This window comes from Camelus dromedarius, chromosome 13 (assembly GCF_036321535.1).
Source record: "Camelus dromedarius isolate mCamDro1 chromosome 13, mCamDro1.pat, whole genome shotgun sequence".
NCBI classification, from domain to species: domain Eukaryota; kingdom Metazoa; phylum Chordata; class Mammalia; order Artiodactyla; family Camelidae; genus Camelus; species Camelus dromedarius.
The window spans coordinates 54,839,316-54,864,499 of record NC_087448.1 but is presented as its reverse complement, the minus strand read 5'-3'; the positions used below and the strand labels follow the sequence as shown (position 1 = coordinate 54,864,499).

At 33.9% G+C, this 25,184-nt stretch overlaps 1 protein-coding gene across 1 annotated transcript in view; it reads left to right on the top strand.

Annotated features, from left to right (window-relative positions):
- The window catches only part of SUCLA2 (succinate-CoA ligase ADP-forming subunit beta), a 34,242-nt gene extending 9,813 nt beyond the window's left edge, over positions 1–24,429 (top strand). The window contains exons 3-11 of the mRNA XM_031465988.2: positions 2,364–2,463; positions 2,654–2,816; positions 6,722–6,850; positions 9,288–9,426; positions 17,213–17,374; positions 17,461–17,603; positions 19,526–19,646; positions 20,102–20,190; positions 23,682–24,429. Coding sequence (XP_031321848.1) covers positions 2,364–2,463; positions 2,654–2,816; positions 6,722–6,850; positions 9,288–9,426; positions 17,213–17,374; positions 17,461–17,603; positions 19,526–19,646; positions 20,102–20,190; positions 23,682–23,756 — 1,121 coding nt within the window. The 3' untranslated portion in view covers positions 23,757–24,429. The remainder of the gene's footprint in view (positions 1–2,363; positions 2,464–2,653; positions 2,817–6,721; positions 6,851–9,287; positions 9,427–17,212; positions 17,375–17,460; positions 17,604–19,525; positions 19,647–20,101; positions 20,191–23,681) is intronic.
- The last annotated feature ends 755 nt before the right edge of the window (positions 24,430–25,184 follow it).

Genomic DNA, 25,184 nt, shown 5'->3' with positions numbered 1-25,184 from the left:
TTTTTACATTACATTTACACTGTTTGGATTACAGGTATCCTCTTTGGATATAAGTGAATATTTCTAAAGTACTGGAAAACTGACTTGACAGGTAACCAGAAACAGGTAAAATGACTGGTGGCTGCTCCTTTTAGTTTGGGCATGAACTCTAATTTGCCATAGTCCCTGGGTCTACCTGTTGTCTTCTCAATAAGAAAGTTATTGTTAGTTTTAAGGAAATTTCTAAACTTTCTCTAATCTTCATCTAATAATTGTTAAACTTGGGAATGGTGGGGACTGTGGCAAATTGAAATAGTGTCTTGTGTAAACAAGGCACTTCTCATCAGCTCAAGTTACAGGGCCTAAGATGTCCAGTTTTGGGTTTTTTAAGAGCAGTGGAAAATCTGGATTTGTAAGAATTCTCCCGATTTCTAAATGTTCTTTTATTCATCGTTCAGAAAATATTTTGTGTCAGGAACCCTCCCAGGACCTTGTAAACATCAATGAACATAACAAAGATTCTGCCCTCCTAGAGTATATACTCTAGTGGAGGAGCAAGACAAAAATGATAAACGTGAGAAAATTGTATGCTATGTTTGAATGTGGTGACTTCGATGGGGAAAAAAACACAGAGTCGGAGGATTAGTCACAGGTGGGCAGGTTGCAGTGTTAAGTAGGGTGATCAGGGACAGTTTAGACTTAAAAGAAAAACTGGAAGGGAATGAGGACCCTTCCCAAATGGATACCTGGATGAAGAGTATTCCAGGGAGAGAGGGAGCATTATAGCCAAGTCCTAAAGGAAGGTAGGAACATGCCCAGAAACAGGGAGACTAGAGTAGCTGGTGTGGAGTGAACAGAGAGGAGGACATGATACAAAGGGCAGGGGTGCCAGGGTATTATACAGGGCCTGAGGCCATTGTAGGGGCTCTGGCCTTAACTGTAAGTAAAATGGGCATTCAGTGCAAGGTTTTAGCTAGAGGAGTTAAATGCTCACTTTGGCTGCTACTTTGAGAATATTCTCTTAGGAACCAGGGTAATCTAGGTGAGATGTAACGGTGGCTGGGACCAGGGCCTAAATTGGAGGTGATGAGGAATGGTCAAGATTCTTGATCCATTTTGAAGGTGGGACCAGTATGATTTCCTGGCTGAATGGATACAGAGTATGAGGAAGAGGTTTTTTTAAAAAAAAACTGACTGGACTGACTACCTGGACTGACTCATAGGACCATCTTCTGACTTAAGTGTACATTTCCAGTGTGAACCCATTTATAATTTTCTAAAAACTTTGTGATAATTATTTAAGTGTAAACTTCAGGTCATTTCTTATTTGTTTGATTACAAATTGCATGTTACCTCCTTGATGAGGTGGGAATGCCCTCATTCTGCTTGGTATTTGTGCATTAGGGAGTGACCTTTCCCCAGTAATAGAATTCTCATCTTTAGCCTATTCAAATACACATTTATGGAGTGGTTGTTACATCCCAGGGACTGCTTTGTGGGATAAGATAATGCCCTTAACCCTGACCTCAAAGTTGATTATTTTTCATAATGTCATATTGGTGTTAAATGCTAGTATGGTATTCTCCGAGTGCTATGAGAAGCGAAGTGAACAGGCTTTGAAACTGCCTGTCTCAGGAGACAATGCCCCTCTAAGAGGTGTTGCCCTGAATCATGAAGGGTAGTACTTAGGCTAAACAGCTAGTTTAGTGATTTTCTTTAGCAAGTTAGAAAGGGGAAGAAGAGAGACAGAATAGTCTACCTGTTAAAAGAAAAAAGATTCAGAGTATGTCTTAAAAAACTTTTAAAGACTTCGAAGCATAACGTTCTGGACTCTTGATAAACACACCTTAACTCCTGACAGTCCTCCTCACAACAGTACAACCCAGGAATGCATATTAATAGGACTTTCTGTTAGTGGGACAATGCGAATTGATATCAGTAGTGGCACTTTCCCCATAAGTCATGGTACATTTCTACTCAAAGTAGCATTTATAACTCAAATTTTCACAGGATAGCAAGTCTACATATGAATAGGAAGGGAGGGAACTGTTAGGGAGACTTTGACTCAATTTTGTACTTTTTGTACCTTCCAAAGTACTAGATCTTTAAAGTATCAAGGAAAGATGAAATTATTTCAGTATACTTTAAGAAATGGTTTAATATGAGCATCTAATTTTTTTAAATTTGTGGATCTTTAGATGATGAATGTCTTAGTGTTCTACTACAAAATTTGTGTACATGTAATTCCTCATTTTCTGACATTGTTGATAAATGAGACTTTATTCCATTTAATAACACTGCTTAATATGTATGTTTAATAACAAGATATTGTGTGTTGCATGCTGCTCCTTGCTTCTTATCTAATAGAAGTGTTTTTCTTCTAGGTTCAAAAGATGTTGTGATAAAGGCACAAGTTTTAGCTGGTGGTAGAGGAAAAGGAACATTTGAAAGTGGCCTCAAAGGAGGAGTAAAGATAGTTTTCTCGTAAGTCTTTTTTTTTCTTTAAATCATCATTAATAAAGAAAAAAAATGAATATTGTAAAAGATGCCCCTTATTATTGAATTGTTAAAAATAGTCAGATTTAAATACTAGATAAGATTTTGGCTGTCATATGCTTTTATTTTTTTTCTGAATTGGAGGAGAAAAGAATTTGAGTTCTTTTTCTTATTTTAGTCCAGAAGAAGCAAAAGCTGTTTCCTCACAAATGATTGGGAAAAAGTTGTTTACCAAGCAAACAGGAGAAAAGGGCAGAATATGCAATCAAGTATTGGTTTGTGAGCGAAGATATCCCAGGAGAGAATACTACTTTGCAATAACAATGGAAAGGTCATTTCAAGTGAGTAATTGTAGACATGATACATTGAGGAAGATTTTATCATGTTCAATTTCAGAAGCCTATTATTATTTCTATTTGTATGAAAAGGATTAAAAAGATTCATATCCTTTTAATATTCAGTAATCTATTTGTATATGTCATGAGAACAATATTTATTTTTGTGTCATTTTTAAAAAACAACATGATTAATACCATAAAATTTAATTATATAATTTTGTAGTGTTAAAAATTATAGACAAAACTATGCTGAAGTAAAATCCACAGAATTTCTAAATTATTAATTTGCTAGGAGCAGCTTCACTCATCTCTGATTCACTTTTAGATTCCATAGACTGAGAAAATAATTTCTAGCACAGCAAAATATTAGAACCAAAGAGAAAGTCTCTGGACCCACTAGGAGAATGTGTTTCCCTGGCTTCATCTTTTTCTTTTTCAGCCTCTTGGTATTTTTTACAGTTTGGGGTTGATTTCCCAAGATGATTTGGTATTTGGTAAGTTGAAGGATGACATTCAGTAGCAAACAGTATCCTTCCAAGGAGCATAATCTTACTCTGTTCTGCTCTCTTTAAGGAACTTAAAATTCTAGCAATGAACTTAAGGCATTGAGTGAAGAGAAAATTCTGTCATAGACCTAGTGCTTGGAGAGGGCACTGACGATCATTTTATAGTTAAATTAACTGACTTTTTGAGTGCATTGGTTAAGTTTCATGATCTGAATCTGTATGGTAACTAGCTTGTCTTTTGAAGCAGGCTGGGTACATATTTGGAAGCCCGGGTCAGGATTTGATATAGAACATCTCTAATTACATAATTAGTAATACAACAAAAATTTTAAGGTTCACAAAAATAGCTTTCTTATATAAAACAGCTTTTTAAAAAATAGCCACTTTCTGTATTGTGATTTTTATCCCCCCTATAGTTCATTAAGTCTTCTAGTACTGTTTGAATGATATTATAAAATGTCTTCTGTAACTTTTGGTTTTTATAAGAAAGTATTTCTTAAGCTGTAACACTAGATGGTAGTAAAAACCCACTCAAGGTATAAGATAAAAACCATTGTTTCGTTTGTAAGTGATGTTTTTACCTCTGTAGGTTTCTTTATGTGATAGAATTTAGTTTTGTAAGTTACTTTAGAAATCCCATGACAATAACCTTATATATTACAAACAGTTGCAAAAATTTATATTTTTACAAATTCACTTATTTTCACTACATTTTCTTTTCCTTTTCAGTAATGTTATATATCAACATCTATCATTTTGTTGGTGATTATGTTTTTACTTCTTGTCAGAGCCAGGAACAAGGTGTATGTGTCTGGACAGTTTAAGATTTGAGTCCTGTAATGTTGCACACTCAGAGTAGCTCATCTTGATTGGAATAAATGTAGCAAACTGAATATGTGTTATTAAAGATATGAATATAACACTCTGAATATATTTTGTTAAATTTATGTTAAAGCATTAGGGAAAATGATCAAATTTGAATTCATTTTAAGAACTTGAATTTTCAGAGAACTCTGAGTCTTATTAAGGAAAAATGTCTTTATTTCATTTGTATGAGTAATATACAGTTGTGATAATTCATACTAAAAATTCAATAGTACTGGTTAAACCATTTGGCCAAAGACATTATAATGTTCTTTGATGCTATCATATTAGACCAATGTGAAATTGGTTGGTGTTACTTTTGGGGTAAAATGGACTATTTCGGGAATCCTTGGGGACAGGTCCCTATTAAACAACGAAAAATAAGTCAGCTATTTAAACTAAAAAGAAAAGAGCATTTTGATTGAATTAAAATTATATGCAGAAGAGTTAACTGCTCTTTAAAAGTTGCTTTTGTTGATTTTTGGTGTTTTTAGGAGATGAATCCTAGGCTCTATGAGTCTTCTGTATGTATGACATCAGGAAGCCTGGGCAGATATCTGCTATAGGGTTGATGTGCCAAAAAAATCAATTTTAGTTCCTATTCTGTGTTTTGGCACTTCTTGAAAATCAGATTTCTTACATTTGCCCAGTGCCTGTTTGGTACTTTTGGGCTGAGACAAATCTAATTTAACAAATCTCATTTACTACTTTATTTTTCTAGTAAAACATTGCAATCTGCTGTAGATGAATGGTACATTTAACTATGTCAGTTTTTTACTTTGCTTGGATTGGATACAAAATGTGCTGCAAGAATTCCAAATTTCATTTTCCATACTTTAATTTTTTTAAAAAGAGATATTTATCAGTCTCTGTCATATAATTTTAAATTCAAATCCATTTTAAGCAAAACCATTTGCAAGACCAACAAGAAAAGGGAAATTTAGGTTAAGAAGGTGAAAATAGCATTATTAATTTATTTGAAATTACAGTTCTTTGCCAGAACTTAAATTGATTCAAAAGTTTATTACTAAAATTTAAAAGTTAAAACCAAATCGTTTAAACAGAAATACCCAGTTCATTCAGCAGTCATGACCAAATGCAAAGCTATAGTCATTACTTTAACTGATCTGTCTTATTTCCCTATATAAGCTTTCTTCTGACCAGTTGGTTACAAATTCGGGGGTTTCTTTCTAGTTTTTCAGGGAATTAGTACAAAGAGAAGTTGTTCACTTTTAAAAAATATATTTATTATTTCATATGGGTTTTTTTTTAGCCTTTTTCCCAACTTACAGCCAGCTCTTGGAGACCTGATCATTACTTTAGTGAGCATTTAATATCAGCATTTCACCCCCCCCCCCCCCGGTAGTGCTGCTTTTTTATGTGGCTCTTCACTTCTCTTAGCAGTAGATATGAAAGGAAAAGGACAATAAAACTAAAATAAAATGTTCAAATACTTTAAAAGTGAAATTAGTCTTTTGCCCCCCCATGCGAGTTACACTTTTTTTTTACATTAAGAATATGTTGACTAAATTTTTTTGAAAATAGTGACATAAAATAACAAAAGTCTTACCATTTAATGTTTTATTTCTTACCTTTTTTCTGTTTGTGTGAATAATGGCAGGGTACATATTGAAACACGCTTTATGTTAAAAGAAATCACAATTGAGAATAGAGTCTAGGGTTTTGCATCATTTTTTCCCCACATAATACTACTGAGATCATTTTCCTTTCCATTTTCATTTTCCATTTCCTTGTTTTTGCATGTTAAGAGTACTTCCAGTTTTGTGCATAAATTAGCAAATCCATTAGATAATTTTGCTTTAAGATTTTTTCTTGATTGATTTTAGAGGACTTAAAACTTAACTTAATTGTATAGTATTTATATCTTACCTTTTTATATTATTCATGATAATAGCCAGAGCTATTCTTTTAAGGTAGGTAGCTTTCTTTTTTACTGACTTCTAGTAGGGCTAGAGCTTATGAAATCAGGAACTTTTGTTCACTAGACTTTCCCTTTTAATATCAGTTAAACTGTTTTTATGATTTTTTAGTGTTCTTTAAACAATACTCCAATGTCCCTTCAGTTTCTATGAAAAATACTTTAAGTTATATTTCATACATATGTTTATATTAACGTTTGGTATACGTTTTGTGTACATTTTTAATCTTTTTTCCTCACGGGTGAGCCGTTGTTTTCCTCTTCCTTTTCATTTCTTTTCCATTATTTCAATTGAACATTTAAGGGGGCATTGTGCAGGAGTTACAAGGATAAATTCTCAAGGGAATTTAAAAATAGCCGGGAGTGATGGATATGTAAGTCTGACAGCGTAAGATTTTATTGATGAGTCCAAAATAAAGTCTAGATGTTTTGAATGAGGAGGATATATATAGCTCAAGTGGTAGAGCTCATGCTTAACACGCAGGAAGTCCTGGGTTCCATTCTCGGTACCTTCTCTAAAAGTAAATGAACTTGCTAACCCTCCCTCTGCCAAAGTAAAATAATTAAGTAATAGATTTGTGTCCGTGTCCCTCCACCAGGGCCCTGTGTTGATAGGGAGTTCGCATGGAGGCGTCAACATTGAAGATGTTGCTGCGGAGACTCCGGAGGCCATAGTTAAAGAGCCCATTGATATTGAAGAAGGCATCAAAAAGGAGCAAGCTGTCAGGGTATGTTGTTTTCCGAAACGTTGCTTGCTTTTGATTGGATAATAAACGTTGCTTGCTTTTGATTGGGTAATTACAGCACTTAAAGAGGGTTAACTTTGTATAAGTGAAGTGATCGGCAAAACTTCTTTAAAAGGTTTTTTTTTTTTTTTAATGTCAAGACATTGATATCTTGTTTGAAATTGAAACTTTTATAAGTATCTACAGTGTTTTTCTTCATATCCTCCATAAATATTTTAATGTGTAACTTTAAAAGATAAAGGATTCTTTTAAAATAGCGGGTATACCATTGCCATCCTTAGTAAAATTAACAGTAATTTCTTGATATCATCACTTACCTTGTCATTCAAATTCCCTAATTATCTCAAATTATTTTTACTTTACAATTTGTTTGAATTGGGACCTCCTTAAGTTCCTTCATTGCTGTTGGTTAATATTCTCACAAGTCTTTTTCTAGTTTATAGGGTTCCTTTCAGTCACTTTTTTCATCTATTTTCTTTCATTTATCGAAGAACCTCAGGTGATTATCCTTTATTGTCTTTCATAGTCAGATTTTACACCCCCACAGTGGCATTGAACATGTTCCTGCCCCCCTTTATTTCCTGTATATTGTATGGAATGGTAGGAACACTGTTTCATATAATCCCCTTATAGGTGATTTTTATTTGGGGGGGGTTTGTGGACATTTCTAAGAATCTGATGAAAGGTGTGGGCTTTCTCTCAGTGTATGCACATACACAATAAGTTTTGCCTGCAATTCCACTGGTTTTCTGTACCATCCTTCCTGTGTGCCTCTTCTTCCCATTCCATTCCTGCTCCCCAACACCCCCCTCCAAAAAAATACCCCCAAAATAAAAACTCAACCGTGAAATTTGATATTATGGCCTGTAAGAGTTGCTTGGTAATGTCTGTAGTCCTCTTATTGAATTAAATTGTTTAGTTTGATATAAAAAATAAGTGACCCACCTTAAAAGGAAATTTGAATATTAAAGTTTGAATGAAATTAACATCTCTTATAAGGAAGCCTGTCAAAAGAAGCTTATGGTACTAAAGTATAGTAGTGCAGGAATTTTGACTGATACAAAGATTTCCCTGATAAAATGTGAAGCAAGTCATTTAAGCAAGTGAATGGCATAAATGTTTTAAAGGGGACAGAGATTTGATTCATTAGGTAGTTACGTGAAAATGGGGAGACTTAAATTTAGGTGAGAAAGAAAACACTGATTTACAAAAATACTTGAAGGAATTAATCTACTAAGTAGCTTTTTGAGTGATGGGTGATGAATGAACAGAAATAGTACCCAGCACAATGCTTGATAAACTAATGTCATATTAGTTTATCAGATCAGAATTCTATTGTAATTCTCAAATGTTTAAATTTAAAACAGTAGATTATGACCTAGTGAAAATCTTTCTAAATAAAATGGTAGTTTATTTCTTCTTATTTTTTATTTGAAATAAGTCTTAAAATAAAATGACATTTCTTAGTTTGATCATCTACTTCATTAGCATTTGATTATTTGCATTTGACTTTTTGTAAAAATCACATTCACTCTAAGAATTTAATATTTTCTATTATTGAAAGTCAAATGCGTTGTAACCTTAGATAGCAATTGGAAGAGAGGGAAAAACTCCTCCAAAGGGTTCCTGAGCAGCTTGCAGCAGTCAGGGTAAATACGGAGACATGTAACTTCTCTACCAGTGGATCAGAATTGCTTATAGAACTTGAAAAATTATGGATTCTTGGTCTGGTCCACTGTAAAACTTGTGAACCAGAACTTTTTGGTTGAGACCTTCATGTATTTGTTTTTTAAAAAGCTCTTTAGGTATATGTAGTGAGGAATCTCTGCTCAAGACTATAAACTCCTCTACTAGATTAGAAGCTTACATACCTGTATCTTTAGAACCTAGCATATAATGGGTGCTCAGTAGACTTTTGAATGAATAGGACAATATTTGTTTGGATGTGTCTTCGTTGCTCGGTAAATTAAATTCATATATTACCTAAGAGGTAAAACAGGGTGATTTAATATTTTGCCCATTGTTGTTAGACTATTGGGATTATTGGTCTACCTTTTATATGTAGTTTCAATAAAATACAGGCTTTTTCTTTCAATTTAGGTTGGCCATAAGGCTTAGAGGCAGTATGGAAGCTATGGAATAAACATGAGAACTGGAATTGAGGCAAATGACAAGTCATTTGACCTCTTTGAATCTTTCTTGTTTGTAAAACGGGCCTACTACCTGCTCTGTGAGGATTTTGAACAAGTCTTGTTTCACCATTTAGTGATAATAGCTGCTATTTCAGTGATTAATGTTTGATTCAAATGATTCATGTTTATCGTTTAAATGATAAACTGAAAGGTTTTTTATTTGCAAAAATTTAATGTTGATTGGACATATGCAACATTCCTATAATAAAGAGACAAACTGCTTTCAGCTTGCAGAGAAGATGGGATTTCCACCTAATATTGTGGATTCTGCAGCAGAAAACATGATCAAGCTTTACAACCTTTTTCTGAAGTATGATGCAACCATGGTAGAAATAAATCCAATGGTAGAGGATTCAGATGGAGCTGGTAAAGTATCTCCTTTTATCAAACATTGATTATATGTTTATCCACCTATCATGTATTTCACTAAGGAAGTAGAGCTTATAAGGAACTGAACTCTTTCCTATGTAGAAGCTTGTTTTCTAATGAATAGAGTGAATGTGAACAAATATTTAAGGAGATCCATTAAAACAAACACCTGAAATACAGATTTATGTACCCACAGTGGGGTTAAAGCCGCACTGTACAGTATGGTGGCCACCAGTCACACGTGGCCTTTAAAATTAGTCAAAAAGATGTAAGATTAAAATGTTTCTTGGTCACACTAGTTACATTTCAAGTGCTCTGTAGCCCCGTGTGGTTACTGTGTTGGACAGCACACACATAGAACATTTTCATCATTGCAGAAAGTTCTGTTGAGCATGCTGAATCAGAGTATCCAGTGCAGCAGTGAATAAATAATTGTAGGTTTGGGGAATCAGCTATCTTAGTCTCCCCAGGTTTCAGATTTTAGAGACACCATGATTGTTATTGTACAAAAGGTGTATTCTGATATTAGAGTTCTTTTAATATTAGAGAAGTAAGATTAGCTTCTCACTTTGACAGCCTTTCTTTTATATATGTTTGAAAGGTAAGCCAGATTTTGAATTATCATGCCTTTCATGTATATGTTTTCTAAAAACATAAGTTGCTTTATTGTAACCTAAATTTTTCTGTATTTTATATTAACTGCTTCTATTGCTATAATTCGTTTGGTTTTGTTTTAAGTTTCTGGACATTTCTAATCTTCTTAAGGATTTGTAGATCGTCTTTTACTTTTATACTTCTAATTAGTTACATTCATTATTATAGAAATCAATTTTTAGCTGGTCATTTATATAATTATATAAAGAAGAGTGAGTAAATTCTTTTGTGATTATAGAGGTAGTTTATAAAACTAAAAATAATTAATTTTTTTGAGTGATGGCTGATGCACATTTTCAAAATGAAGTGTTCAGTGAAGGAAAATTATCTGTATAAAACTAATATTTCTTGTATTATTTTCTTGATTAGGTAACCTAATAACATTGAAAACAAGACTCCTGAATTCTTTCCAACTGAAATTCTACACCATATTCTGTCGCTAAATGACTGTCTTTATTAATTTAATAACTAATGTTTTTTCTTAGTATTCGGTTTTTGTTTTCCTTGTTTGCATTTCTGTATGTTTTGAAGGAGTTTTGTTTTTTTTTTTTCTGATTAAGGGTATAGTGTATTCATTATAGAAAATTCGCAGAGTGCCACAAAATATAGATAGTCTGGAAAAAATAACTCCCACAACCTCAATATGCAACACTCTTTAAATACTTTACGTAGTTCATTTTAGTCTTTTCTGTAACTGAGATGATACTTTTTATTCAGTTTGTATCTTTTCCTTTTTAAACTTCAAACTATATAATAGAATTTTTTCACATTAAATAGTTTTCAAAGATAAATTTTTTCAAAGATGGAATTTTTAAAGACTTAAATTTTGTTTGTATGTAATCTTTGTGATGATATAGATTCTTAGAATTTTTGAGTCAAAGAATAGTAGTATTTTTAACATATGTTTTGATTATTGGGTCATTTTGAGATGTATTTTGGCAGACTATTGTCTGGAAAAGTTGTTCTAATATACAGTGTCCATTTCATTGCCTGCTTGTGCCAGAAGTGTTATATTGGTTTTAATCTCTATCAAACTGATAATCAGGAAATGGTGTCTTATTTTATTTTTTAATTCTTTTGATTCCTAGTGATGTTGAGAATTTTTCATGTCTGTTGGGCATATGTTTTCCTCAGTAGACTGAGAATTTTCTGTTGATGTCCTTTAGTACCTGGGTTAGTTTCCTATGGCTGCTGTAACAAATCACTACAAACTCAGTAGCTTAAAACAACAAATGTTTATTCTCTTAGTTTTGGAAGCCAGAAGTCCAAAATCAGTATCACATGAATTCAAGGTGTCAGCAGCTCTGCTCCATCCAGAGCTCCAGGAAAGAATCTATTCCTTGCTTTTTCTAGCTTCTTGTGTATTCCTTGATTTGTGGCCACCTCACTCCAGTCTACGCTGATGGTCACATTGCCTCTTCCTCTTCTGTGTTTGTCTATCTAATCTCCCTCTATCTCTCTCTGATACTTGTGAAGTCATTCAGGACCCACTCAAATAATGCAGGATAATCTTCTTTTCCAAGGTTCTTATCTTAATCACATCTATAAAAATTTTACCATATAAAATAATAGTCCCAGGTTCTATGTATTAGGACCTGTTATCTTTGGGTGGCCATTTTTCAGCCTACTATATGTAGTACCCAAAGGAAATATGGATAGTTTTTTTAAATTGATGAAAATTTATTTGCATGGTTCGGAAATCAGAACAGCATAACGGAGTATATTTCCACCTTCTTTTGCCTTGAACTTTTTCTTTCTCCCCCTCCTTATCTACTCCCATTTCTTCTCTCCTCTGTCATTTTTTGGTTTCTTGTGTGTTTCCAGTGTTTCTTTTGCAAATAAAACAAGAAAATAGGTTCTTAACTACTCCCTTACAGAAAAGATTGAATAATATGTATATTCTTTATATATTAAGGATGTTAATCTCTTGTCTGATACCTAATATGAATATTTTTCCAAGTTTATTGTTTAATTTTGACTTTTGGGGGGGACATATTGAAGCTTTTTGTTTTTTCATGTGGTCAGGTCTCGCTTTGACTTCCACTGATTTTAGGCAGAGAGGTTTTTTTCCTTCTACAAAAAAATAACACTTTTTTTATGGAGGTGTTATGTTTCTTCTTAGAGTCATTAGTAGATATATTTTTGGTTGCTATTTTGAATAGTGTCCTTTCTTCCATTATGTAAGATCACTTATCTTTATCTGCAATGAGTTCTATTTGTTATTTCTCTTTTTAGTTTTTAAGTCTTTAATCATTCAAGATTTTACTTTACCTTTACTTCTTTTTTCCAAATAGTTTTCCTAAAATCATTAAATAAAACATCGTTCCCCACTGAATTTTGATACCACTCCTTATCATATTCAAGTGTCTGATTCCATGGATCTGACTGTTCTTTTTTGTATCAATAATTGTAAATTTTAATATGGATGAGATAAGCATCCTTCACATGCTTATTTAAATATATTTTTCTAAGGAAGGCAGTTCTTACCTATTTATTCTTTTAGATTGGTGTTACCTAATCCTTTGTGGATCAAGGACAAATTTTAGGAAATGCAGTGAAAATTGCATGAAAGCCAGTAACCCTCACCAAGGAATCACCAGTGTTCCCCTGCGAGCATGTGTACATTCACTGTTTTTCATACAATCTACAGGTTCTCAAACTTCTGAAGCCTTTGGTCCCGCTTTTGGTACTTGAATGTCAGGTTACTAACTCCTATTGCTAGGAAACCTTTAGAATTTTTTGGTCAAGTTTCTAAACAGATCACTCTGGAGTTTTATTATAATAAGTCTTAATTTATATCTTTTTAAATAAGGCTTATTTTCTTTTGGTATGTATTATACTTCTTTTTCGATTTATTTGCAGAAATGTATTTTGGCTGCTATTTTGAATGAGATCTTTTCTGCCACTGTATTTTCTGTTTATTATTGGTGTACAGAGACTATTGATTTTGTTCTTCATTTGTAGATTTTAATTCTATTGTATTTATTTTCCTTAGTCTTTGAAAATATCTCTGCTGCATTTCAGCTTGTCTCCCATGTTTTAGTTTATTTTCAGTTTCTTCTTTCATAGTACATAGTTTTGAATTTTGACCATACAAAAAAGACATATTCTGAGTATACTTCAGTTTCCTACACTCGAGTTTTTTTTTTTAAAGTGTATGTTTTTTCCCTCTATTTAACAAAAACATAGCAAAACAGTGCCAGGCACTGTTTTAAGAACTTTTCAAATATGAACCCCTTTAGTTCATTGAATGTTTATAACAGTTCTACAATGTAGGTACTATTACTATCCTTATTTTATAGGTTAGGAAACTGAGTTAACAAGAGGTTAAAAAGTGACTTGCCCAGGGACACATGGCTCGTGGTAGAGATGGGCTGTGAATCCAGATTGTCAGCTGCAGAATTTGTACTCTTACATACGACACTGTTGTATGACAGGGATATTTCTGGTAGAGAGGAGTGTATCAGCAGGATTGGGGTAGGAGGAGATTGGCAGTAGGGTGATCTTTTAGGTTAGGAAGCTGTAGTAGTAGTGCAAGCAGGAGGTATCAGAGGCAGTGGAAATGGAAGGAAGGCTTTAGTTTACAGATGAATCCGAGCTCAGTCTCTGTTAGCAGATCTGCATTTCTCACAGTACCTTCTTTATATATTTTGAATGGAGGCTTTAGGCCCAGGTAGACTAGGTTGTTATAAATATCTACAGATTGATATATTCCATTTATAAGGTACAAATCGAGTTTCAAAAGTAATATTTTAAAAATATGTAGTTCTTTGTCTCCTTTGGTATTAAGTTACCATATGACAAAATAGAATATACATTTGGGGAAAGTATCATAGTATTCCTTAAAATAGTAGTTTAAGGACATTTTGAATGACTAAACTTGGAATTAATTCCTCGGTGCATGATTCTTTTGGAGCATATCTGCTGCATAGAATAAAGTATACCTCTTAATTTGTACTGGTTTAATTGTTTGATGTAATTGTAAGAAGAAGACTTATAGACTCTGGACTGATTTTCCTAGTAATGCTCTGAAAACATAGGGGAATATAAAAATAATATATTTCAATAGAATTGCTTAAATAGCTTATTGCACCATTACTATCATTGGGGTTTCTGAGAGATCTTCCATGATTAACCATCTTCCCTACAAAAGTAATAATTAAAATGAATTCAACAACTAAATTACACAATTAAACTTAATCAATCTATTCAAATATGAGGCTTTAGCGGGGCAGTCCTTTCAGGGATAGACTATGTCTTGGGAATAGCAGTTGGAAATGCTTCCTCTGGGAAGCTCACTCCCAAGAGGAAGAAAGATTGAGCTGAATGATGCATGCCTAGTTTTATAATGTTCAGATTAACTAGACAGATAATTTGCTTCCCTTCCTCTGGGAAGAAGTGAGTAAAGAGGCAGTGAGAGACAGATGTTATACTAAGTGAATCCTTTGAATGTGAAAGGAAACATCAAGAGTGGGGAAGATTTGATCCCCTGCAACATTCCTCAGTGTTTTCTTTACCCCTAAGCTCAGCCATCAAGCCAAGATCTATTAGGGTGGTTGTGGAGCTCTTGAGGGAGGAAAGATTAGCTGTCTGTCTGAGTAGTCCTGCTCTGACTTTGAGGCTGCCATTCCAATCCCAGCCATTGTTCCTTTGGATATTCTGGGAGTACCAATAGGTAGTTTGGATTTTTACCCCTAGAAGTTTCTAAAATGGATAATAGTACACTAAATATCAGCTGTCAGAAAATGTTATGCTCACTTCTGAAAATTTATTCTTTTCTGTTTTCTGACACCAGATTTTGTCCAGCAAGTTGTCTGTTAGATTATCAGAAATTCATCAGTGAGATTAGATTGTGGCATGAAGATATTCTGATCTGCATATAGACACACCTGGATTTAAAATCCAAATGTGATTAAGTCCAGAAGACGTAGAGAACTGAAGTCCCAAGTCAAATTCTCTTATCTGAGTTAGAAGTTCAAAGAATTTCATGTTCTTTCTAATTTCTTGAATATTTTGATTGAATGAGAGGTTATGGATTCTAGATAAAGTTTAAATTCTTTCAACCATGGCAGTTTGGACTGTCTCTCATAGAAGTGGGTAGAGTTTCTTCAGAAGTTACATGAATTTCAGGTTTCTTAGGTGCCTTGCTTCTAAAGGTATACAAAAGGTTAATAATATATGTAAGTTTATCATAGCTTTGACCCCTCAGTTACCAAATTTGGGGGGAAAAAAACCCTCAAAATCCAAGCGATTCCCACTGCCAGGAACAGTGATCCCAGGCAGTTACGTTCCCAGAACTGTGCACTTTTCTTTATTGAGGGTTGTGGCAGAAACTCAGTGAGAGCTGCATGAAGGAGAGTGGACTGATACTAGACTCACCAGGATGTCAGTTGTCCTGATTATTTTACCTATGGACTGGAGATCAGTTGGGAGAAATCTCCAAGCAAGAAATTAATTTTGGCCTGGTGCATTTGTAATTTCTGGGGGGGGGGGGGACCAATGTGTACATCTCTTAAAAGTTCTCCCTCTTTTGAACACTGAATTGAGTATGGGCTCTGTTTATTGATCTCACTCACACCCTTGCTGTTAGCAGAGTTGTCAGTCGCTGGTTCTGCTGACTTAACAGAGCTCAGGCCTGGGAAATATGCTTCTGGGTATTTCACTGCAAATATGTTTATATTGGAGAGTCACCCTCAACTGAGTGAAATGTCTTGATCTTCTTGAGTCTACACCTTAGAGGCCTACTAAGGATTAATGCCTTTGCTATGTGTTCCTCATTTTTTTTTTGAATGGCACATAAAATTTAATTTAATAGATATACAATTGACCCTTGAACAACATGAGTTTGAGCTGTGAGGGTCCACTTGCACACAGATTTTTTTCAATAAATACGTACTGCAGTACTATGCAGTCTGTGGTTGGTTGAACCTGTGGGTGTGAAACTGCACACGTGGAGGGCTGCATGTAAAGTTACATGCAGATTTTTTTGCTAACATATCTTGAGCACTTTTTGTGTTTACTGTTCTTCTAAAATACTTACTTTAAGGTATGTATAATCTGTCATATGTAGCTATGCCACGATTTATGACTACAAATTTATAAATGATTATCAAAATACAAGGGATCTGAAGCACCACGATCCAAGAAACATACATATTATCATTCACCAGTGATTTCAGATAATTGTACTTTTTAGTTTTAGATTTTCAGAATAGTCCCTTTCATAGTTTTATTTTCTGCTGAGATTACTTACCTTGTGCTTTATTATGACAGTATTTTCTTTAAATCATTAAACATGTTTAAAATAGCTGTTTCACAGTCCTCTGATAATTTAAAATTTGAGTCATCTTGGATTTGGTTTCTCTTGACTGCTTTTTTTCTCTTGGCTCTTGGCTGCATTTTTCCTTTTTCTTCACAGATCTAGTAATTTTTCTTATTGGCCATTTTGAGAGACTGAATTATGTTATCTCCCTATGAAAGAATGTTGGTTTTTATTGTTATTAATAGTTAAATGGCTGGCTCCGAATTTTGTCTCCTGTTTTGGGCAGCAGCTGAAACTGCTCAGTTCTTTTAGCCTCTATCTGTTCAGCGACAGCAAGGAGAATGTTGTAGTTAGATTGGAGTAAGGGAGGGATAGAATACTGAAAGATGAAATCAGAGAATTAACCTTCATAAGGGCCATTCTGGTAGAGTGCTGGAGGTAAAAGCCTGAATTTGATTTAGCCAGTAGAAAAGTAGGGGTGCAGTAGGATTTGAAATGCAGGAAAGACAGAATTGCTGGAACAATGCCCTTGAGTTGGCCCCCAGGGCCCAAGCACAGGAGTTAGCTAGGAGCATGAACAATTAATTATTGGTAATTTCAAAGAAAACTAAATGCTTCTGCAGTTTTTTCCCCATTCTTCTTTATCTGTTGCTTAAGACAGATGTGGAATCAGTGACTTTGATGGGGCAGTTTTAATTCCCACATTTTTTTTTAGGAAAAAGTTTGAATTAATTATGAACATAAATTGAAATACTTTCTGTTATAACAAAAATAACATTTTCCCCGTAAGTACATTTGATTATTGTATAGTTTATTGTGTCTATCTTGAAATTAAAATCACTTTCTTTCTTTTTTTTTCCTTCAAAGTGCTGTGTATGGATGCAAAGATCAATTTTGATTCTAATTCAGCTTATCGCCAGAAGAAAATCTTTGACCTGCAGGACTGGACCCAGGAAGATGAAAGGGACAAAGATGCAGCTAAGGCAGATCTCAACTACATTGGCCTAGATGGAAATATAGGCTGTCTCGGTACCATATGTTTTTATGTTAGAGCTAGATTGGCTAAACTTTCTTTTTGTTGATTGCTTATACAAATCATTTTCCCCTCCTGACAGTCAATGGTGCTGGCCTGGCTATGGCCACAATGGATATAATAAAACTTCATGGAGGAACTCCAGCCAACTTTCTTGATGTTGGGGGTGGCGCCACAGTCCATCAAGTAACAGAAGCGTTTAAGCTTATCACCTCAGATAAGAAGGTAAGGGCAGAGCCTTTGTTTTAAAGTTTGAATGATGAGCAGTAACTTGATTAATTAGTAGATGTGGTCATTGTACTAGTTGAGCATTAAAATGTAAAAGTCCTCAATAGTTTGGAAAAATTTGCTAAAATCAGTGCAACAAAAGTTAACAAGAGAGAAAGATAAAAGTTTCCCATTGTGATTTAGAAAACAAGGTGAAGAAATATTGGATGGTATTAGATAATATTATAAATGGTAGTGATTTGGCATGAGAACTCATTCCTATAGAAAAAGTTTTGGAGATGTTAGTTGACCACAAAATCCCAAAAATCTAGAAAGTCTGTAAAGCTAAAAAGATAATGAAAACCATGTTTAATTCTATCCAGGGATGACTTCTGTTACTATTGGTTTGATTTATTTTCTTTAAGACTTGTTAATGCTTGTGTATTTTACATTCACACACACTCACACACACTGCATTTGTATCTTTTTAGAAACAGCTTATAATTCACATGTCATATAATTCACCCATTTATATATATATATATATCTTTTAATACACACATTTTGAGTCTTTTTTTGCTAACATATCTTGAGCACGTTTTGCATAAAGTATTATTCTAAAATACTCGTTTTAATGTTTGTATGATCTGTCATACATAGATGTGCCATAAGTTGTAACTATGAATTTTATAAATGATTATCAAAATACAAGAGACATGCATAGTGATCCAAGAAACAGACGTAGTGCCATTCACCAGATATTTTTTAAGGAATATATCTACTGTGTGGTTTTGTAAGGCTTATGGAAAAATAAGATAATGGCCTTCATGTAACTAGTCTTACTGAATTCAGACTGAGAATTTGTCGTTGATAGGCATCATATTGTACTCGTTTTTGCTTTTCCCAGTGGCTGGCAATGATGCTCAGTGCATACACAGGTCATTAATAAGTATTCATTATTGATGATGCTGACAATGCACATTTTTTTCTTGGTGTTAGACTCTCGAATTGTTTAAAAAGTTTTATTTTACTACTCTTTCCCTTTGAGTCTATAGACTTACTTGCCATATGCATTTTTATAAAGTGCATTAAACATTAAAATGAGATACAAAATGTGCTTTATTTCTTTTGCTTTATAATTTTTTAAAATAAATTTTGTTTCTATAGATTCTTTTGACAAACTCTAGAAGCAGAGTATTATATGATTATGTAACTGTTGAGTACTTAATAAGGTGAACTAGAGTTCTAGTTATATTTCTAAGCATGGCTTTTAGGGCCTATGTACAAGAATGACGAAAAGCATATGAAGAGTTGCAAAGTTGAGGACTGACTAAGGGCACTGGAGTTGGAAACCGGCCAGGAGCCCAGGGTGACAGTGTGGATAACATGGGAGTGGCTGTATGCATATTATGTCCCCTTGCGTTGGACACCGTGCTTGGAATTGGGAATACATGATTCCTTCCCTCAGGGCATTTATAGTCTGACAAGGCTGTTGAACTGAATGTGATGTTGTGGAAGAACAGAAGACAGAGCCAGTAACTGGGAGAATCAGGGTGGCCTTCACTGAACAGATGATACCTTGAGCTGTGTTGAGAATTGGATGAGTTAGTCAAGGGGGAGCAAATATGCAGAGGCATGGAGTCCAGAGAGGGCCTCTGTGTTCATAGGACAGTAAGATGGAATCAGGAGGCCTTGTTAATATGGCACAGGAGAGGAGAGACTATGAGCCAGGGGTTGAAATTACCCAGGGAGGGGAAGTGAGCTTTGGACTGCACAGGCTTCAGTGATGAGAGCTGCAGAGGGTGTAGCTCTTTGGTCTGAAAATGTTTCCATGGAGTTATTTTTTTATCCTAAGGCACAGATACTAGTGTTTTCTTGGGAAGGAAGGATGGATACTCATTCCTTTAATATTTTAATCTACCAAAACATTTTATTCACAGGTACTGTCTATTCTCGTCAACATTTTTGGAGGCATCATGCGGTGCGATGTTATTGCACAGGGTATAGTCATGGCGGTAAAGGACTTGGAAATTAAAATACCTATTGTGGTACGGTTACAAGGTGAGTGTGGAAAAAAATATCTTGCAGTTGTTCCCTGAGCTTTAATTGCTGAAAATATCATAATTCCAAGGAGTTCAGTTCATTTAAAATATAGTTTTTAAAAGCTGTATTTTTTAAATGAGAGTAGATCATAGGAATATTTTTTAAGTGAGTTAAAAATTTTTCTAATATTGGGGCAAAATTGTTTATAGTTTTGCTTGGTATAAGTTGATGTAGTATTTATTTGTTGTGCATTGTCTTTAATTCCGGTGTGTCTGAATTCCAATTAATGTGCTAAGGCGAAGTATTTGAGGAGGTGACTCCAGGTTTTTATAGTATTTTCTTTGGCTTAGAAGCATTTACACTGAATGATGGAAGGAGGCTGAAATTCATACTTGTACTGTATGGGACAAACGTTTTAAATGATTTTGTGTAGATATTTAAAACATCTTTATATTTGCATAAATCGTTTCCAGGCACACGGGTTGATGATGCTAAGGCGCTGATAGCAGACAGTGGACTTAAAATTCTTGCTTGTGATGACTTGGACGAAGCTGCTAAAATGGTAAACAGGCTGTGTTAATCTAAGGATACATTTGCAAAGTGTGTAAAAGATTTATAAGCACTTAGATTCTAAAATGAACCAACTAATATTGCTAATAATTAATGTTATAGCTAAATACTAGGACTACTGAACCCCGTACACTACCACCCATCTCAGTTACCAGCTCATGCCCAGTCTTGTCTCATCTTGTTCTTACCTGCTTTTTCCCATGATTATTTTTAAGCAAATCCCAGATGTTATATCATTTCCTGCATATCATCAAGTATCAGTAAATGGTAAAGGTATTGATAATGATATAGAGGAATTACTGTTATTTGTTTTAGGTGGGATAGTGATAATAGGTTTATGTTTTATAAAAAAGAATCAGTGTTGAAATTTCCCAGATTCTCTTAAACATTTTTTTGCCTAGGTTCTTTATTAGAACTAGAATCAAAAATAAGTCCATGCATTGCAGTTGGTTAATATGTCACTAAATTTCTCTTAATCTATAGATTCTCCCTTGCTTTTTTTTCTCCCATAAGTTTTTTTCTGTTGAAAAAACCAGGCTGATGGTCTTGTCATGTTTCCTGTAGTCTGGATTTTAATGATTGTATCCCTGGGCTGTCATTTAACTTATTTCTCTGCTCCTGTATTTCCTGTAAACTGGTAGTTCAGTGTATAGGCTTGATCAGATATGTATTTGATTTGGGGGACCAAGAATATTTTATAGTTGACTTTGTGTAATTTCATAAGCAGTCATTGCTGATGCTAATGCTAATACTAGCAGTCATTGACAGTCATAACTTAGACCCAATATTTTATTTATGCAAAGTGGTGATATTCTAATGCTGTCTTTATTTATTATAATATTATAAACATATATATTATAATAGTTTTTTTTTAAAGTTTATCTTGTGTCAACCTTTTGTTGTTATGAAGTACATTTTGCATAGAAAAAACAGGACACTTGATTCTTTGCTTTTATTGGTCAGTTTTCAAAATAATGAGTTTGTTCCATTATGTCCTACAAAAGTAACCCAGGCTTTTTTGTTTCTTAGTTTTTGTTTTTCGGTGTGTGTGTTGCATGTGTGCATGCTATTTTGAACTCATGGATTTAAATATATTTGATTTTAGTTATTTTTATTGATACTTAGATTATTCTGTCTTTGGTCAGTGACCTCTTCAAGTTGACCTCTGAGTCCTTCCCACATGCCCTCTGATAGGCTTTCTGGCATGATGAGATGTTTCATGCTCATATTTACATTTCTTCCTGCAGATCTGGAACCAGCCAAATCGTATCTAGACACTACAATTTTAGCTCCAAGGGTACTTACAGCTATTGGGTTGTTCATTGTTTCTAGGTTTTTAAAGTGGTAAATCTAGGAAAATACGTGTTTTTAAAGAGATAAATACATGACTACATAATATTTCCAGTGCAAATCCAGGTAGTAGTTTTTTTTCTTCTTATCTGACATGTCTCTCTTTTTTTCCCATTCCATGCTAATGTAAATATTCATTTGCTTTGTCCCTCAGTGCAGACATGACAGTTTTGCAATAATAATACCAACAATATGATTACTGAAAGCAGTTCAAAATTTGTATGTGAAGTTCTTTCTGTCCTTTGAAGTATTTCCCACAATTTACTGGATTTTAAAATTCATGTGAAATAGTTCTCTGTTTTATCTCACCTTGATACACATTTAGTTTCATTTCTTTATTTTATAAAATAATTCTTTTTAAAAAAAATTTTTGTTATAAATATTTACATGGTTCCAAAGTCAAACTATAAATAAGGTATATTCAGATAGTCTAGCCTTTATACCTATTTCTGTTTGTTCCTTTCCCATAAGTAACCAGTTTTTTGTTTCAGCTTTTTACTTTTTTAAAAACACAAGCAAATAATGTATGTATGTGTGTGTGTGTGTGTGTGTGTATGTATGTATGTATATGTATATCTCTCCACTTTCCCACATTATTTGATGGTAACATGTATTTTATCTCATTTCTTTTACTTAACACTATATCTTGGCGCACACCCCCTAGTAGATACAGAGATATTTCTAAATGAGAACTTTTGATTCTTCCCCACCTATATTTATAGACATTTCACAGAATACTCTTTGGGGCTATATGGTTTAGTCAATAAATAGGCTTTTGAGATTTGCTGAGTTAATGTGATATCATTTCATAAGAATAATAAAGGTCTTATTTCATTCTTTGGGATATACTTTGGGAAAGTACTTAACTACTAAATAAAATTCAACTACAGTCTAGAGACAGGAGAACTTATATTCAAACCTGAGTTTAAGATTTTGAGCAAGGGAATGGTAGTGAGAAAGTGTTTCAGAAAGCCTGTTTTGACTGTAAGATGTGGAATAAAGTGTGGAAGGGAAGAGTAAGGGATAGTAGGAGTCTGACTGGTGCCGTAATTAGATGTGAGGTGAGGTTAGGATAATGGATAGATTATAAGTTGTCTCTGAAAATATACTTGTTTGCAATGAGAGCCTGAGTTAAGAAAAACTTTGTGGATATGGAAAGAAAGGAGAAGAATCAATAGGGCCTTGATCAAATAAACCATGAAAGATAAAAGTGAACAGTTGATTTAAGTTGTGTCTACAGTGTTTTTTACAGAGTAGGAGGTTATGGAAGTCATGACAATATTTAATAATAATGTGATGATGATGATATTAGCAACTACTACCATTTATAATTTATTGTGCATTCAGTGCTTTTTTTTCTTCGAGTATCTCATTCAATATGAGTTTGGTGATACAATCTCCATTTTTATAGCTGAAGGAACAGAAGCTAGATAAATTAACTTATTTAGGATCACATGTCATAAGCAATAGACTGGCATTTGAACTCATGGTGCCTAACATGAAAACCTTCTCTTAATTACTCTACTGGGGAGGAGAGAAGCTGAATTTGTTGTTTGATTTTAGATGTTTAATTTGTATATTTTGTATGGTACCAGCTGGATATTCTCTGACAGATGATAGAGAAAATTCAGGTTGATAATTGTTAACTTTCTGACGGAAAGTAAAATACTAACTCCTTGACCCAAACCCCTATCCCAGTATTGTAAGTTAAGATTATATACATTTTTCAAAAATGAACTTTTATTTAGACATGCTTTGCATTGTGTAGCACCCAGCTAAGACAGTTTCTGTCTTTAAGATAGATAAAATTTAGGCAATAAAAAAAAGGTATATGTACATATCAGATATGTATCTAGTTAATACCTTCTGATTTTATACATATACATATACATTTTATATATATAAACAAGTGTGGGTTATGGCATGTGAGTGAGGAGAGTGTCAGATTTGACTATCCTTTGAGAGTGGCACACGCTTATAAGGCTGTGAAGTGATTTATAACAGTGTCAGAATGGCCCAGAAGTTTTAAATGAAAAAGATTAAACGTGTTAATTTCACATTGATCAATAGTTCTGACTTTATGTTTTTGTGAAAATAGAGACAAACATTGTTTGTTTGTTTGTTTTCTTTCAGGTTGTAAAGCTCTCTGAAATAGTGACCTTAGCCAAGCAAGCTCAGGTGGATGTGAAATTTCAGTTGCCAATCTGATCAGAGAACCCAGTGGCGGAAGATGTTAAATGTGCTATAATCGTTAAAAATACTGTGTTATGTACTATTATTGTTTCTTTTATCTTTAGTGTGTGGAAATTGTAATTGCCATCTAGGTACAAAAACTTTTAAAAGCATTTGGCCTGCATTTAACTCTACTGTTCAGAATGGGCTGTGTGTATAAAGAATGTGTAATGCAGTTATCTGGTTTCTTTTGTTGCAGCCTTTTTTTCTTCACTTCTGCAGAATGTCACTTGCAATATGGCAGTTTATTATTGTCAGATACAACATTCTTCATTGATGAGTCTTATGAATAAAATAAATATGAAGATAAAGCTATATTCTTTAGTGTTAGAAATGTATTATATCTAATAACTAGTTTCATTAGTAGAGCAATGTATTAAAACAATGTTTTGTATCAGAAGTGTTTATCCTCAGCATCAAATACCTAAGTAAATATATCAATCACTATTTATAAACAGATCTTTCAAACACTCCCCAGAGTATTCCTTTAAGTATTTCAGTGAAGTAACTTGTGAGTTATTTGAACATTGTTTTAATCATTACAAAATCCCGATAACTGCAAGTCTTCATGATCCTGTGGTCTTGAGAAGAACCTGTAGGTTTGTATCAAATAATGTCAATTTAAATTAATAAAAATCTCCCAATGTGATTTTGATTAATGTTTTTTTTTCTTCTTTAAGTAAACAGTAGAAATTGATGTGTTCATCATTGCACTAAACACCTCTAAGGAACTGATGTGTAGCTTATGTGCTGGGGCATTGTATGACATATTGTAAAGCTATCTACAGATATTTCACTTGCATTCTACTGTTTTTGTGTGTGCCATCAGTACCGTCTCCAGAAAAACTCCACATTGTCCTTTGTGTCCCAGTGTGTGTGTATTTATGTATGTAGACATCCATCTTTTCTTCATTGCATAAAACAGTTGATATTTAACTATTAACAATGTTAAGACGGGTGGTAGTGACAGCGTTAAGTACCATGGAAGGAAGTACCAGCCAAGCAGTGGACTATGTATGTAAACATGCTGCTGGCGAATTGGAGAACTTCTACCTATTTCTTAAAGTAGACAAGTTTCCAAATTTCAGTGTACCTCAGTTTCCTTAGCTCCTTTCTCATCCTCACTAGAATTATTTAGTGGGGAGAGGGAGGCAGAGGCAGAGAGAGAGGGAGAGAAATTACAGAGAGAACACATGAAATATATCTATTCCAGTCAACCTTACATATATCATTGTCTATCGATCTGTCTTCCCTGCCTATACATTAAAAGACTTAATCCGAGCCATTAAGTCATTTAAAATTGTGGTAAAGTTCTAATTAAAAGTCCAAGCCTTGATAAACAAGTTTATACTGTATGGCACAGGGAACTATGTTCGATATCTTGTAGTAGCTATGTAGTACGGT